The 16,003-nt window shown below is 39.0% G+C and overlaps 1 protein-coding gene across 1 annotated transcript in view; it reads left to right on the top strand.

The window, feature by feature from the left end:
• CTNNA3 (catenin alpha 3) overlaps nucleotides 1-16,003 on the top strand; it is a 413,054-nt gene that overhangs the window by 335,198 nt on the left and 61,853 nt on the right. The window contains exon 13 of the mRNA XM_030453097.1: nucleotides 285-436. Within this exon, the coding sequence (XP_030308957.1) occupies nucleotides 285-436 (152 nt within the window). The remainder of the gene's footprint in view (nucleotides 1-284; nucleotides 437-16,003) is intronic.

The following is a 16,003-nucleotide window of genomic DNA, read 5'->3' as shown; positions in this document are numbered from 1 at the left end:
ACAAGTTTTTACATATGCTTCCCTGACCCTCCTTTTTAAACTTTCGTTTTCTTGTGCTGTTCAAGCATCTACAGCTTACATGTATACCAAGTGCATTTTTATCACTGCTAAAAGTTACAATTGCGTTTCAATTTAAAACTAATCATGTTACTACTATAATACTTTGTTTGTAAATTATGTTTTAATCAATGTAAAGCAAAGAATGAAAAATTACATGTTTTTTTCCTTTTTATGCTGAGTGAATTTTGTGTGTTTGTTGTTTGTTTTTTTTTTTTATTTAATAGTGATTCCGGAGTTTATTAGTCAAGTAAATACTGCATTGGAGAGCTTAAGCATGAACACAATGCATCTGTTTGATGATAACCAGTTTGTGGACATTTCTAAGAAGGTTTATGATACAATTCATAACATCAGATGCTCAGTCATGATGATTCGGGTAAGATTTTATTTGTTCATTTAATATTAATTTCTAAGGTAGATAGTTCAGCACAATAGGGCATTTTCAGGAATTTTAGAATTGTGCATGTGAACAAGGCCCCAGAGCTCATATGCAGATTGAACTGATCTGGGAAATTTGTGTTATAGTGAGACACACATTCTTATAATTAAAGGAAGCTGGAATTGTGTTGAGTACCAGCCCAGGATATTATGTAAAAATACTTTGTTATATTTGGTTGATAAAGTTCTTCATTCATTTTGGTAATGATTATGGCTGCAAACCCAAATTTGCTTGTATCTCTTTAAGCTTAGCCTTATTGAGTGGAATGAAGGAATGAAGAGGATATTCAGGTGATCCTGATAATCTCATGGACTTTTGTCAGCTTCATAACAGAATATTTTAACAGCCATGTTTCTGGCAGTCTTACACAATCACAGTCAATGTAATCTCTCTAGATCATTTTTTCTTTTGGTTGATTGCTTAATTTTGTTTGGGATTTATTTTTTTTTTTTGTGGGTTGTTTTTTTTCTTCTTGAAAGTTCAAGAAAATGCCAGTGAACAGCTTAGTTCAACTTATTTTAAAATTTGAAATAATTTTGTCAGCTGCAGAATTTTCCCCAAGTTATCTTCAGTCCACAAATCCCATTTCAGGTGATACAAGATCACAACTGAGCTACAACATCTGTATGTTCAGCAATTTTGCTTTTAGATAAATGTAATTTAAAAAGTAGATGCACTTTTCAAAAGATTACTCTCTTCTGCATTGTCTTTTTAGTTGAAAAGAAGGTAAGGAAAAGATTCTTCATTTCTTTTAAACAGAGAATCATGTTACAGGATAGTATGGCCTGCACGTTGAGGGAGGTTTTTCTCCCCTTCTGCTCCTCTCTGATGAGACCTCACCTGGAGCATTGTGTCCAGGTCTGGAGTCCTTACTATAAGAAGGAGTTGGACCTGTTGGGGTGGGTCCAGAGGATGGCCACAAAAATGATCAGAGGTATGAAATGCTTCTCCTATCTGGACAGGCTGAGAGAGTTGGGATTTTTCTGCCTGGAGATGAAAAGGCTCCAGGAGACCTTATGGCAGCCTTTCAGTTCTTAAAGGGGCCTTATAAGAAAGATGGGAACACTTTTAATCAGAGCCTGTTTGAAAATTGTGTGGGAAGTAATGTTTTTAAACTAAGAGAGAGTATATTTAGACTACGTATAAGGAAGAAATTTTTCACAATGAGAGTGGTGAAACACTGCTACAGGTTGCCCAAGGGAGGTGGTAGGTGTTCCATCACTGGAAATATTCGAGGTCAGGCTGGACAGGGCTTTGAGCAACCTTATCTTGTTGTTAAATCTAGAAGAAACTAAATTCCCTTGCAATCCAGCTGACCTTCAGATATTAGAGGAGCTGGGGGTGGCTGGGCTTAGGTTTTGAGTGATAGCCAATTCACCTTTAGTAGGCTCAAAGTAGTGAGCTTTTCTTTCACATCATCTGCAGTTATTTTTTATTGGTTGCCAGCAAGTAAGCCTTAGATGATCCTATCTTGAAGTGATTGTTTGTAAGTTGTTCTGGTTTTGTTGTTTGTTTGTTTTTTAATCTGGTGGTCATGTATGTAGCCTGGCATAAAAAAATAGATACTGATATACTTTATCTAAAGAACTCACTCAAACCTGGCCTGCTTGCATTGTTCAGCATACAACTGCATGATGCGGGATGCAACTCATTACATGTGCCTGCAGAAGTTTTATTGCCCTTCTGCTAATTCTCAGTCTTGCAGCATTTTAAAAATATTCTTATTAGATTTATGAGTTTCCTGATCATATTTTAATTTATATTCAGCTCCTATCACATGTATTCAAAGGATCTTTATGTGTCTAGTTGCCTTCTCTTTGTGCCTGTCACTATTAATTTTGAGCAGGCTTCTGCTCTTACAGCATCTCTCATGTGTTTAGCTTTCATACCATCCTGCCATGGTCAGATACAATTTACAAATCCCACAGCAGTAAGCACATCTATGACAGAGATGAAAGCAACATCTCCATTTACTACTCCTTTAGCCTGTGTACCTTTTGAGAGGAGTCAAAGCTGGAACCGTTTCTGCTCAGAAAGGCCTTTTTGGTGATCTATTTTCACAACCGTCTACTTCAAAGGATGTAATTTCTTGCTAAGCAGGGAATTATAAAACATCTTTTCTGTACACCTGGATAAAAGAGTTTTGCAGTAGATATTTGCAGAATTACTCATGAAGGTGAGTACCTACCAGGAAACTCACATTTATGTGGCAAGTGCCACTGCTGCTGGAACATTAGTAGAGTTCTGGATGCAATCTGCTTCTTTGTCAGTGAGCAGTCAGTCTTTGGAAGTGCATCAAGCGCAGATTAAAAGTTTGCCTCCTCCACACCTTAAAAATCCTGGTAGGTGATCTCAGCTATTCACGGGGTTAGATGTGAATGGTTTTATCAGTATGTGGATGTTACTTGATGAGTTCAATTCCAGTCCTAGCAGGACTGGAAGCAATTCTGGGGTGAACCTCTGTGCTTCAGACACAAGGAAGAAAGCATTAGACCTTTCACTTGCAAGCTAGACAACATCCCAAATTACTGGAACACTAGGGGGTGTCATTGTATTCTTTTTTTCTGTCCTGTTTGGTTTTATGAGTTCTACCCAGGGAAAACCAAATGCAAGGATAGAACCAGCAGGTTTGATATTATGGTGTTCTGGACTCTTCCCTCCTTATATGCTGATGCAGAAGTCTCTGCTTGTCTCAGGCTTGAGATGCTGCACTTCACAGGGTTGTATTCCCTGTCTGTTTCTCTACAAGATTCTTGCCTATAGCAGGAGGAGTTTGTATGGGTTGGATTTATCTGGCAAAATGAACCAGACTGAGGCTGATCCTCTGTTAGATCTTCTGATCATTTTCACTTTCAGTGAACATAGGGTAAAAGTTGCGGTTAGGGCATAGAATTCTTTTTCTAGTTCAGTTAAGCTTCCTTAGTGACTGGATTGCTCATCCCACCTTCTCATAGTAGGTCAGGGACTCTTGTTTTTTTAAAGATTGTGAATTTGTAAACATGTCCATACTTACTGGGCTTGAACCCCAAATGATCATGCCTGAAAATTCTTTTATGGAGTCCAGACAAAAGCTTAGGTCAAAAAGAAAAAAAAAAAACAAACTTCATTGAAAATTTGATGTGAAGCTTTCCAATTAATGAATACTATCATTGAGACACTGTTGTAAAAGGATCTTTTTTGGATGTTTGGATAGTCATCTACTTCACCAACCCTTAGAGGTACAGAGTACAGAGGATGCTGAAGAAACCCTGGCATTTGTTTTTTGAGTAAGGATCTATTTATACAGACAATGCCAGTCTTTCTGTAAGAAGCTTTAGTAAATCTGATGGTTATTCAGACATATGCTGTTGCCAGAGGAGGTGAGGAAATAAGTGTGTTCTGTGGCTGACTTATAGGGGCTTACTGGTGAGTGCCAAAGAATAATACCTTGCTGATTACAAGGGACTGCAGGATTAAACCAAGGAAAGAAATTGTTGATCGGATTTATTTGAGAAGCACAAATGAACGAGGACACTGATTCACACAGGGCAGTTTTTCAGAATCAAAGTAAAAGCAGAACCTCTCCACATCAGTTCCTCAGGAAACATTTCAAGTATACATAGATTGTATGTTTTTAAAAATGGAGTTCCTAACTGTAAAATGACAATAAATACTATTAATGCAAATTGTCAGATATGCTTTTCAACTGAGAAGCTTAACCATAGAGAAAGCATTCATTCCAGACCTGCAGGTATAATGTGAATAACACTTGAAAGCAACGAGATAGTGGAAGGTGTCCCTCACTGATGAGCTACAACAGAAATGCCTCTCAAACTGCAGGATGCTTCCCTTAAGAGGCTTTTCATTTTTTTCCCTCACAATGTTTAATCCAGTGGTAGCTGTAGATTTGAAATCACCAGGTATTTGATCCAGGGTCTGTAGCTTCATATGTTTGTTAGTGTCTAAATTCCTCAGTCCTTTTTTGACCTGTGAAGCATCTGAGTTCTGTTAAATTGTAGCTTGATTTTACCCAAGAACTCTTGGGCATTATCTGGGTAGTCTTTTAATCAGAATATTACTGTAATGGAAATAGATTAGACTAGATAGTAGAACTAGAGATGAGAATTCTGCCATGTGAAATATATGGAAAAGTCAAAGGAAGCAAGTGAACTGCAATGAGATTTCCAGAGAGCAAGAGGATGATGAAATATCCATATAGTCTATTCACAATACTTTTACTACTCTTATGTTTGTGGAAGCAGTGCACAAGGAACATTCAACAAAATTCCCTCATTTTCTGAGAGTTGGAAAATATAAATTGATTGGGGTTCTTAATTGATGAAATGCATCATTTTTATGCATTTTTAAAAAATCCTGTCTGGTGAATGTGTATTTTAGGTATTGTTTTTTTTAGAATTCTGGCATGGGGACTAAAAGTTCTTTCAGTTTATGGTGTTTCTGAGTGTTTCTTCTGCAGACTGTACCTTCATAACCACTGAGCAGCCATTCTTTGCACTGGGCTATACATGACCTCCAACCCAGGCCCTCTTTTGGCCCCTCCTGAAAACTGAGGCAAAGCATTCATTTTGGTATCTGTCCTACCTAGATTTATTTCAGCTAGATCCTCACAATATCATTCCATTCCATTTCTTGTATATTTCTTTAGCTGATAGTCTTTTACTGTGCTGTTTTACTTGCTTTGCAAAGTCAAGCTGAGTTTGGACACACATTCATGTGTCTATAATGGGATCAGTTTTAAAATGGAACCTCAGAATATGCCTGAGATGGTTTTGCTTTTTCCCCTTCCATTAGTTGCAAATTTTGGGTAGTTTTTCATTCTGTTTTAAAGAAAGGTTAGAGTTAGTCCATAACAGAACTTATGAGCTTTAGGTGCCCTTGATTTCTCTCAACACCAAATATCATAGGAATTTTCAGAACATGGATTTACCAGAAACATAGATAGCAAGTGGTGAAAACCATCCTATAATCCTGTTTCTCTTTCAGTCTGTTAGTAAGTGTCTAGTTTAAATTCTTTCTCTTTTATTAATGGCAGATTTGCCCTACACATGCAGGGTTTTCTATGTTTTTTCACTTCTGAAGGAGGAATGAGTTAGATCCCGTCAGATGCAGGCAATAGCACACATGAATTGAATCTCTAAAGGTAGAGAAAGCAAAGCAGGGAAGCATTTGAGAAAAAAAAATGTTTACTGCAGTATTAGCTTGCTTTTTCGAGAGAGCCCTGAGACTTCATGGGGAAGAAAGACAAAGAATAATGCATACAGTCTTGGTAAGCTGCATTGTTGGTCTGAAATTTGAGTGATGCTAACTCATTCAAAATATATATTGAGGAGTTTGTTAAATACCTTTTTTTTTTTTTTTCCCTGTTCTACACCAACTGCATGAGAGGGAGGTTGTTAGCAGGCCAGTTGGACCTGTACCTCTTACCACTCTCTTACTATTTGTAATCTAAGTAGGTCAGACCTGACCTTTCCTTCCCTCAGCTCCTTGACAACTTCCCTGTCAGAAGGCAGGACCTTTCTTGTGTATTTTCACTTGTGCTCCCTTATGCACTGATTTCTGATACAAACAGGTGTTAGGACCTGTTATGCTGTCATCTGTTTTAACCAGGAGAGGATTTTCTTTGCTTGTTATTCAGGAAAAAATATGTTCTAGATTTGATTGTTACCAAGCAGACTTTTCCATGCCCTGCCTTCTACAAGTGATGCTTTCCTTGCTTATTCTATCAATCCTGTCATCCAAAGTTTGATATATCTAGATGAATGAAAATGAATGTGAATGAAAAAGGATTTAATTTCTGGTGTTCTTTTTAAAAAGAGCCTAGAAGAAGTGCCTGTCACCTGCTAAGGATGGTTGGATTACCTGTTCCTTCAGTTTTTATCCTGAGTGACATAAAAGGTGTTGCTGGGGAATGTTGTTTGTGCTGAAATAACCAAATAAGAGGGCAGATCAAGCTGTTCAGTGCCATGATCCAAAATGCATACTTGCAAATGAAAGCTTCTGGCATCTATTTATCCTTGCCATATTACTTAGCTTTTTAGTGTGTCACTTCATGATCACCAACCCTGAGCTACCACCATGGGCAAAACTTTACTTAAAACCCTGTCCCACAAAGGTTCAATTTAATGTTTTCAGTCCCCTACATACATATTTCCCAAACATGTCTGTGTTCTTTGCCCCAATATATACTAGGAAAATCACCTCATGTTGTAAAATATTTACTTTTTTAACATCATAAACTCAGCTATTATTTATATTTTATTATCATTTTATTGTTTTTATTATGATAGATGTATTAACAAAATCCTCTGTACTGCAACAGTTTTGGGATGCAGATTGCATACATTTCAATATAACATGTTGATATTTTTTAAAAGCTAATCACCATTTAAAACCAGGCCATTTTGTATCCCCGAATAAATAAAGCTAATTTCTATTTTCTGGCAAACAACTAAATGTGTAATTTTGCTTGGATTTCATTCTTATGTACCATATACCAAACTCTCAAGGGTCTGATTTTTTGCCAATTCCAGTATTTTAATATCCTCAAGAAATCAGATGAACCTTCTGGTTCTCTGTTTAATAGTGTTGCTGGCTTTGTTGATTTATAGAGCAAAAAGTGTGACTGTAAATAAATCCCACCTTCTCATTTTCTTTGAAAGTTGTGTCCAGTTTTCTCAGGCATCTTGGCAGGTTGTAACTATAACAAACACCTTTAGATTTTGGGGTTGCCACAATTGATGTAACACATATCTGTTCTTAAGATTGGAGGTGTTCCCACAAAAAAAATTAGTAGAAAACCAGATTAATTTATTGATTTAAAAAAACAGATGGTATGTTCACATCTGAGGTAGAGAGACAGGAGAGGAAAAAGTGGATGCTCACCTTTTTAATCTCAGACATGGGAGAGAAGCCCAAGCACAAATCGAGTATTATTTCACTCAAGGAGGGATAACCATTCTTTTCCCACATCATCAGATCCTCTTTGCTTAACCTATTGAATTTAGAGTCATCATGGTAGTTGGGGAATCATAGACTTTTGGGTTTCACTTTGTTTTTTTTAAAATAAAAGACAAGAGGAAGCACTTAGCCTTTGTGCATTCCTGCATTTTCAGACTAACAAGCTTTAACATTTTGATTCATTTTATGTCCCTCTGTCTACTACCCCTGCTCCCATGGTCCAGGGGAGCATTTGCTAAATTTTTACAGGGTGATTTCTGAGTTTAGAGTCTATGTTCTTCCTACATCCCCATATGGGTATTTTTCCTTTTATATCCAATACTATGTTATTTCTATACATAGAAATCATCTCTCCTCAGTAGTTCCCTGTGACAGGATAAGAGGCAACAGTCATAAGTTGGAACATAGGAAGTTCCATCTAAACATAAGAACAACTTTTTTACTATAAGGGTAAAAGGCACTGGAACAGGCTGCCCAGAGAGGCTGTGGAGTCCCAATCTCTGAAGATATTAAAAGCCACCTGGTTGCAGTCCTGTGTGCAGTCCTGCCTTAGGTGATCCTGCTTTAGTGGGACAATTGGACTAGATGGTCTCTAGAGGTCCCTTCCAACTTGGATAATTCTGTGATCTTGTAATATAGAGGTGTCAGAAGCATATTGCCTTCCAAGCAAGAATATGCAGAATTTTCATATCAGTTTATGTGTATGTTGGAGGAGCAACTCTTTCCCTAATGGAATGCACATGAGAAAGTGCTTGATGTTGTTAGGCTACCTATTGTGTATGATGGTGTTCTGTGTCTGATGATGATTTTCTTTCCCCTCAAAGGCAGCAGCTTGCATATACCATCTAGGTGACTAGAGATGACTAAACAGGAGTAAGTACTTAAAGGGAGTATCAGGTTAGTACCATATTCAAGCCCATAGTTATATATATCAGTATTCCTTTTTGTCCCAGAGTATTATGGCTAACCTCAGTTAGCCCTTCTATCTAAACAAAAATACTGGAGTGTCTTTTGAACCAAACCTTCACTGTTGTGCATTTTACTCATCTCACCCTCTTGTGGGAGGAAAGACAGAAATGCACAGAGGATCACAGAAGGAAGGGACCTCTGGAGACTTATCTGGTCCAACCTCCTGTTGAAAGCAGTGTTTTATGTGGGGCCCTGCCAAGCCAAGTCTGACTACTGTTATTTCTTTTATGTATTAGTGTTAAGACAGTAATGGGAAATTGATGGGGCCACCAAAACAACAGTATGTCCTAAATCTTTTTGGTCAAAGCAAGCTCCTTGCTACACTGCATGCAACTACTATATTACAATGCTTCTGCCATTGTTTGCTGTGTTTAGGCCTGCTTATTTACATTCAGCACAACCATATTACCCATCTTCTCTTGTTTATTCTTTTTCCAGTTAAAAAGGTTGTTTCCTTAAATGTGCCTTAGGTTTCCAGTTCATAAAGTGCTAGCTAATGGGAAAGATGTATTGGTTTTCTTTTTTTTTTTCTTTCTGAAAAAAAACCCCGACACAGGCTTTATGTGTATATATATATATATATATATAGACAAAAACAGTGAATGATTTCAGAAACTCTGATCCAGTGACCAGTGGTGAGAGTATCAGCTGCATGCTGTATCCATTACAGTATAAATGTGCAATTATCCATCCTGGTATATCTGCATTGCCTTCTGCCCAAGCTATAAAGCCTTAGGCAAATTGCTACATTTCTTACCACCAAAGCCTCTTAGTGCTGGGGTCACTTGTTCAGACAGAGAAGCCAATATGTTTTGCACAGAAAAGGATGCCATAAACAGTTCTGGCATACATACTACTAAAAATTTCAGTTCTTCCCAGTTTAGGGGTTAAATTATATTTTTACCGTGTCACATATGTTTGTTTTTAATTGTTAACAAAATTACCCTTCTCTTTTAGGAGAGCAGAACTTTACAGAATGATTTGGTAGCTCTAGTTTAGTGGCTCATTGGAAACTTAGGCACAAGGCAGTATTTTTTCTGCAACATTAAAATCTTTGCTGAGGGTTTTTTCTTATAGCAGGAAAGAGTTATGTGTATTTCTTCCTTGCCACTTGGTGCTCACTGTTTAATGTAAATTATAGTCCCAGAGAAGTGGAATTAATATTATTCTGTTAAAAGGGAAGGACTGAATTTCCATAACTAAAACTGGGGAACAAAGCAGAAGTGTTAAAAATCACAGATACTCTTATTAAATGTGCATCCTGCCACATGGTTCACTGGAGTATGAGAAATGCCAGCCTGGAAATGGAAACTGCAGTCTCTCAATAGTGTTAATACTTCACACCTTGGCACTGATTCTGAAAAAAGCCCTGTAAATGCCTAGTACCAGTTCTGTCTCAGAGCTCTTTGTCTGACCACAGATCCCTTTAACTCACCTTTATCATCTGCACAGGCCCTGGCCTAGCTGAGATCACTCAATTGCCATTACAGTTACATGTCCCTGATAATGGCTTTGTCAATATATGACTGCCTTAGCCCTGTTGCACCCAGAGCAGCTGCATGGCCTCCATTCCAGCAACAGCTCATCCCATTATACAGTGTAATCAAGTTTCCTCCACTGGGATCACAGCCAGCACAGGTAGGGGAATATCATCATTCTTCTGTGTGTACTATTGCAGTGAGGGCCACATGCTTGGTGTCAGAGCCTGCTGGATAATTGACATCCATTGTTCTTCCACCTGTATTTATTTTATTAAACCTACCATTGCCTGCCTTTTACTTCATTCATAATCAGTGTGTACGTTGCTCATTGAGGAAATCAGATGAGTGGATGTCAGATAATGATATTCTTGATATTCTTGTATTTGTTGCTGATGTGCTGTCAGACAAAGAATCTGTCCTTGTTGCCTTAGAACCAGTCTGGCATCCCACCTGAACCTTGGGATGTCATGGTATGTCTGCAATCTTTACTGACCCTACAGGGTCAGGTTTGTGAAAGCTAGATTCCAAATGTGTAAAAAAACATGTGTGAGGCTTAATTAATATTCAGCAAATAAAGAAGAGAGATGAATAATTGTTTACTGGTTCAATGAGGAAGAGCTAACCACAACAAGCAAAGTTAAACTGCCTGCAAGCATGCAGTTACATGCTTGAAGTTGTGTGAGATCTCACCAGTGAACTGGACCGGTTTAAGGATGAAGCTTATTCAGACTGGTCAGTGGGCAACAAATAAAACAAGCTTGTCACCTGAGTAAGCAAAGCTGGCATAATTGGGTTTTAGGCTGTGAGACATCTCCCCTCCTTTTTTTGTTTATTACTGAGTATGTTGACGAGCTCGGAGATTTATCTACTGCCAAAGCAAAAAAAGTTTTAGAGCGTACTAATAGTTGCCATAAAAAACTCATTCTCCACAAGAGGTGCAAAAGATGGGTTGAAATTCTTGTTGACCATTCAACAAGTGGCTTGACTGGCTTACCTGAAAGATATAGGATAGTCTTTAAATAATTTAAATGATCACAGCCATAGCCATAGCGAGGCATTTTCCTGCCTCACATTGTACTGTCAGTATTCTCTTCATTTCTTTCTTCCCATCCTTTTTTATTCCTTTTCCATTTTCTCTCCTTTTACCTTAAAGTTTGTCTCATTATTTGTATGCAGATTTCTCATGCCTGATACTAAGGTAGTATAAGAATGGTCTTTTGGAAAGCTTGGAAACCAGAATTCTCGCAGAGTGCCAGTCCCTATGGAAAAGGGTAACTAGTGGATGAGTTCCAGTTTATCATGGCTAAAATAAATGCCTTCCATACAGCATCAGGGAAGTGCTGGATGAACCAGGATAGAATTCACACGGCAATAGTACTATCTGTGAGTGCAATTTACAACAGTTGGCATTTTAATGAAAATACCATCATCCTCATTATCAGTAGTTTCCATTCTCTCCTAGGCCAAGTGACCTTTCTAAAGGGCTGGAAGGAGTGCCCTGTGAGGAGCAGCTAAGGACTTTGGATTTGCCTGATTTGGACAAAAGGGAACTGAGGGGTGACCTCACTGCTCTCTGCAGCTTCCCAAAGAGGGGAGATGGAGATGAAGGTGCTTATCTCTTCTCTCTGGGATTAAATGATAGGCCTTGTGGGAATGGTTCAAGGCTGCTCTAGGAGAGCTTCAGACTGGACGTTAGGAAGCAATTTTTTACCAAGAGGGTGGTCAAACATCATAATAGGCTTACCAGAGAGGTGGGCAATGGCCCAATCCTGTCAGTGTTTAGGGAGCATTTAGACAATATCCTTAATAATGTGCCTTAACTTTTGGTCGGCCCTGAAGTGGTCAGGCAGTTGGACTAGACAGTTGTTGTAGGTCCCTTCCAACTGCAATTATTCTGTTCTGTTACATATGCTGCAAAAGATCTGATCAAAATACATACCAAGCAAGCCATTAGGTGGTATTTTTTTACTGTAGCATTGCAGAGAATGATTATGAACTAATTACTTGGAGAAAGTGTACTTTATGGAAAATACCATTAAAGCAATTTGGAATCTGAAGAGAATTTTATGTATTTTAAGTGTCTGGTGGAGAATACCACTGAACAGTGGGCCATTTCAAACTCATAAACATAGATGTTACAGATCTCATCTCTACTTACAGAAATTTAGCTGTTATGTAAACTGTGGCAATTATTGTGCTTGAAAGTCTGACTCTTACTACTTTGTATGACAGAGAGATAGGAGTTTGTTAATAAAATATTAAAAAGGGGAAATAGATAAAGGCCATTCCAGCACTGTGAGCAGCAGACGTCATTTACCCATCTCACTCAGCCTGCATCTGGTTTGCACACGGCTCCATAGTTTGGCACAGTTCATTGAGTAATCCTGACTTGTTATTTCCTGTCTTTAACTTTCTGAAGTTTTCTTGTACCCCTTTCTCACACACACATTTGGAATTGGTTTCCTTATTTGTGAAAGGAAGATTCACTTTCAAATCTGAAGTTCTAACATGTCAGACTGATCCAAATGTTTGCACCTGATTTGATTCCCTTCTCCATTCCCTTTGTTGCCTCCACCTCTATTAAAACACTACACTAAAAAACTGGGAACATTTTAGAAGCAAGCACTAAAAAGTTAGTAAACAGTACCATAGAAGATCTCTTCAAACTTAATGGACCATCTCTGCATGGAGTGTCATTATATGATCCCTAGTGCATATTTAGCAAGCAGGGGTGTTTTTTCATGGTATATCAGTAATTAACTGTAGTAAATCTTACTGCACTGCATTAAATAAGTACATCTTAATATCCATACTGCCTACATATATAGGCATACTTATATGTTAGTATTTAGTATTAGGGTTTGAAGAACCTGTGAGGATATTAAGGTCCTATGAGGAGAGGCTGAGGGAATTAGGAATGTTTAGTTTGGAGAAGAGGAGGCTGAGGGGAGAACTAATTGGTCTCTACAGCTACTTGAAAGGAGGTTGTAGTGCGGTGGGTATTGGTCTTCTCTCAATTGGTAAGACTAGAAGAAGTCTGGCCTGAAGTTGCACTAGGGGAGGTTTAGACTAGATATTAGGAAGAATTTGTTTACTGAGAGAGTAGTCAGGTATTGGAATGGGCTGCCCAGGGAGATGGTGGAGTCACCATCCCTGGAGGTAGTTGGAAATTATGTAGATGAGGCGCTTCAGGTTATGCTCTATGGGCATGGTGGTTTTTTGTTTGGGTGGGTGGGTGGGTGGTTTGGTTTCTGTTTCTGGGGGGGAGGGCGGGGGGTTGCTAGAAGTTGGATGCATTGATCTTAGAGGTCTTTTCCACCCTTGACAATTCTGTGTGATATTTCCATAAAAGAAAGCAAAAGTTTAAACCAAATCAGTGAGTAGATTATAGTTTCAATTTAGGGTAAGAGGAAACTTTAGAGTCTGGTTGATTGAAGTAGTTCTGAATATTTTATTGGGTGTCTGTTCAAGATCTGAATTAAGGTGAATGCATTTATATACCTAATTAAGTATCACTTATGTGATCACTGCTTTAGAAAATTATTTTCCTGTATGAATGAAGGATCTATGACCAATTATGTGCAAAATCTAATAAATTGTGTAGGTCTGTTTTTTACATTATGTTAAATATTGCAGGTCTCCACCTAAACTTGCAAGCAGTAATAGCTCCTACAACAAATTAACAGCAGTGTGCTGCACTAATGAAGAAAAAAGTGCAGTGACTGCTGGATGTTTTTTCATCTATTTATCAGGAATTACACTTCCTAAGTAGCATTTAAGTGGCACTCCTGTGTATAATGTTTTGTGTTTAAATTTATCATTCTTGTAAAGACTTTACTTGTATCTTAACAGCAGGTGTTCCCTACTATAATACGTGCATAGCAGGGTATCTTTGCTTTTACAAAAATGGTTTGGTAGCAGTGTTTAGAAATATGAATCTTGCATAATATTGGCTTCTGTTTCCTTCCAGTTCAGTAGTCCAAGCACAGTGGTACACTATCAGTACCGTTGCCTGTGAAGCCCAGGATTAACTTCAAGTATTTTCCAGTGTTGTTTTGTTTTACCTGTTCTACATCTGGAAAATCCCTGGTATCTTCAAGCAATCTATTCCACTCCTTTATTACTCCTAGAAAGTTCTTCCTAAATTTTACCCTGTGTCTCCATGTGACTCCTTATATCACTTCTTGTCTGGTCCATCAAGGATGCAGAAAGCAGGCTATTTCCTCCTTATTTTGTGTATACTTAAAGAGCGTTTCTTTTCATATCATGCTCATGCTTGTTATCCTGTTCTTCAGCTGGTTTACCTCCTTCTTAAGGGCAGTGCCCAGCAGTAGATACAGTACTTCCAGTGGAGGCCTCAACTCTGTGTTGAATAGAAGGCTTTCTATTTCCTATGACTTGCTGCCTTTGCTCCTTCTCATGCTTAGAACGATCTGATTGCCTTGATTTTCACAAATGGGCCATTGCTGCTGCTTGCTTAGCATTTGAACTACTGTAGTGCTTAATGCTTTTCTGTAGAGCTCCTGTTTATTTATTTAGTTCCATCTCCTGTACAGTTTTTTCTGCCCAAATTAAGTACTTATATTACATCAAGTTTTAATGAAAATGCTTGGCTTGTTGAATGCTACTTGATAAAACCTGTCGTTTTGATAGATAAATTGGTGTGACAGTGTTGTTCTGGTTGAGGGTAGAATGGCTTTTCAGCAAGACCTGGACAGGATGGACTGATGGGCTGAGGCCAAGGTTTAACAGTGTCAAGTGCCAAGTCCTGCACATGGGTCACAGCAACCCCATGCAATGCTGCAGGCTTTGGGAAGATTGGCTGGAAAGCTGCCAGGCAGAAAAGAATGTGGGGACATTGGTGAACAGGAGCTGAATATGAGCCAGCAGTGTGCCCAGCTGGCCAAGAACGCCAACAGCATTCTGGCTTGTATCAGAAATAACGTGGCCAGCAGGACTAGGGCAGTGATTGTCCCCCTGTACTTGGCACTGGTCAGGCCACACCTCAAATTCTGGGTTCAGTTTTGGGCCTACAAGAAGGGCATCGAAGTGCTGGATCAAGTCCAGAGACAGGCAACAAAGCTTCTGAAGGGTCTGGAGGACAAGTCACATGAGGAATGTCTGAAGGAACTGGGGTTGTTCAGTCTGGAGAAAAGGAAGCTGTGGAGAGACCTTCTTGCTCTCTAAAATTTGTACAATTGAATCATACCATAGAATGGTTTTGGTTGGAAGGAACCTTCAAAAACATCTAGTTCTGACCCCCCCTGCATAGGCAGCAACACCTCTCACTTTTCAAAGCCCCATTCAATCTGACTTTGAATGCAGCCATCCACTGGGTGGTCCATCCATCAAATCCATCTCCTTCTACTTTGGACACCAGGATGTTGTGCAGGACAGTATCAAACGCATTGTAGAGGGAGGTCCAGGTAAATTACATCAGTTGCTCTTCCCTTGTTCACCAATGCTGTGACCCCATCATAAAAGGCCACCAGATTTCTCAGGCATGATTTGCCTCTGGTGAAGGCATGTTGGTTGCCACCTTCACATTTTCCATGTTCCTTAGCAGAGCTTTCAGGAGGTTCTGCTCTAGGATCTTGTCAGGTGACAACGACTGACCTGTCGTTCCCTGGGTTTCCTTCCCTTTTTGAAAAAGGGGTTTATGGCTCCACTTTTCCAGTCAATGCGAACTTCACCAGACTGCCAGGAATTTTCAGATATGATGGAAAATGGCTTTGTAGTTTCATTTGCTAGTTCCCTGAGCAGCTGTGAATGGATCTGGTCAGGTCCCATGGACTTGTGCACTTGCAGATTCTTTAGATGGTCTGGAACCTACACTTCTCCTGCAGTAAGGGAATCCTCCTTCTCCCAGTCTGTATCTTTTCCTTCTGTGACCTGGACATTGGCAAGAGCCCTTGCTAGTTAGGACTGAGGCAACTCGCTGAAAGGAGGTTGTAAACAGGGGGGGTGTTGGTCTCTTATTCCAAGTAGCAAGTGATAGGAGAAGAGGAAATGGCCTCAGTTTGTGCCAGGAGAGGTCTAGATTGTATATTAGGAACAATTTCTTTGCTGAAGGGGTTTTTGAGCTCTCAAACAGGCT

Source organism: Calypte anna, chromosome 6 (genome assembly GCF_003957555.1).
Source record: "Calypte anna isolate BGI_N300 chromosome 6, bCalAnn1_v1.p, whole genome shotgun sequence".
Classification (NCBI taxonomy): Eukaryota; Metazoa; Chordata; class Aves; order Apodiformes; family Trochilidae; genus Calypte; species Calypte anna.
The sequence above is the reverse complement of the archived record's forward strand: the minus strand, read 5'-3'. Positions and strand labels throughout refer to the sequence as shown.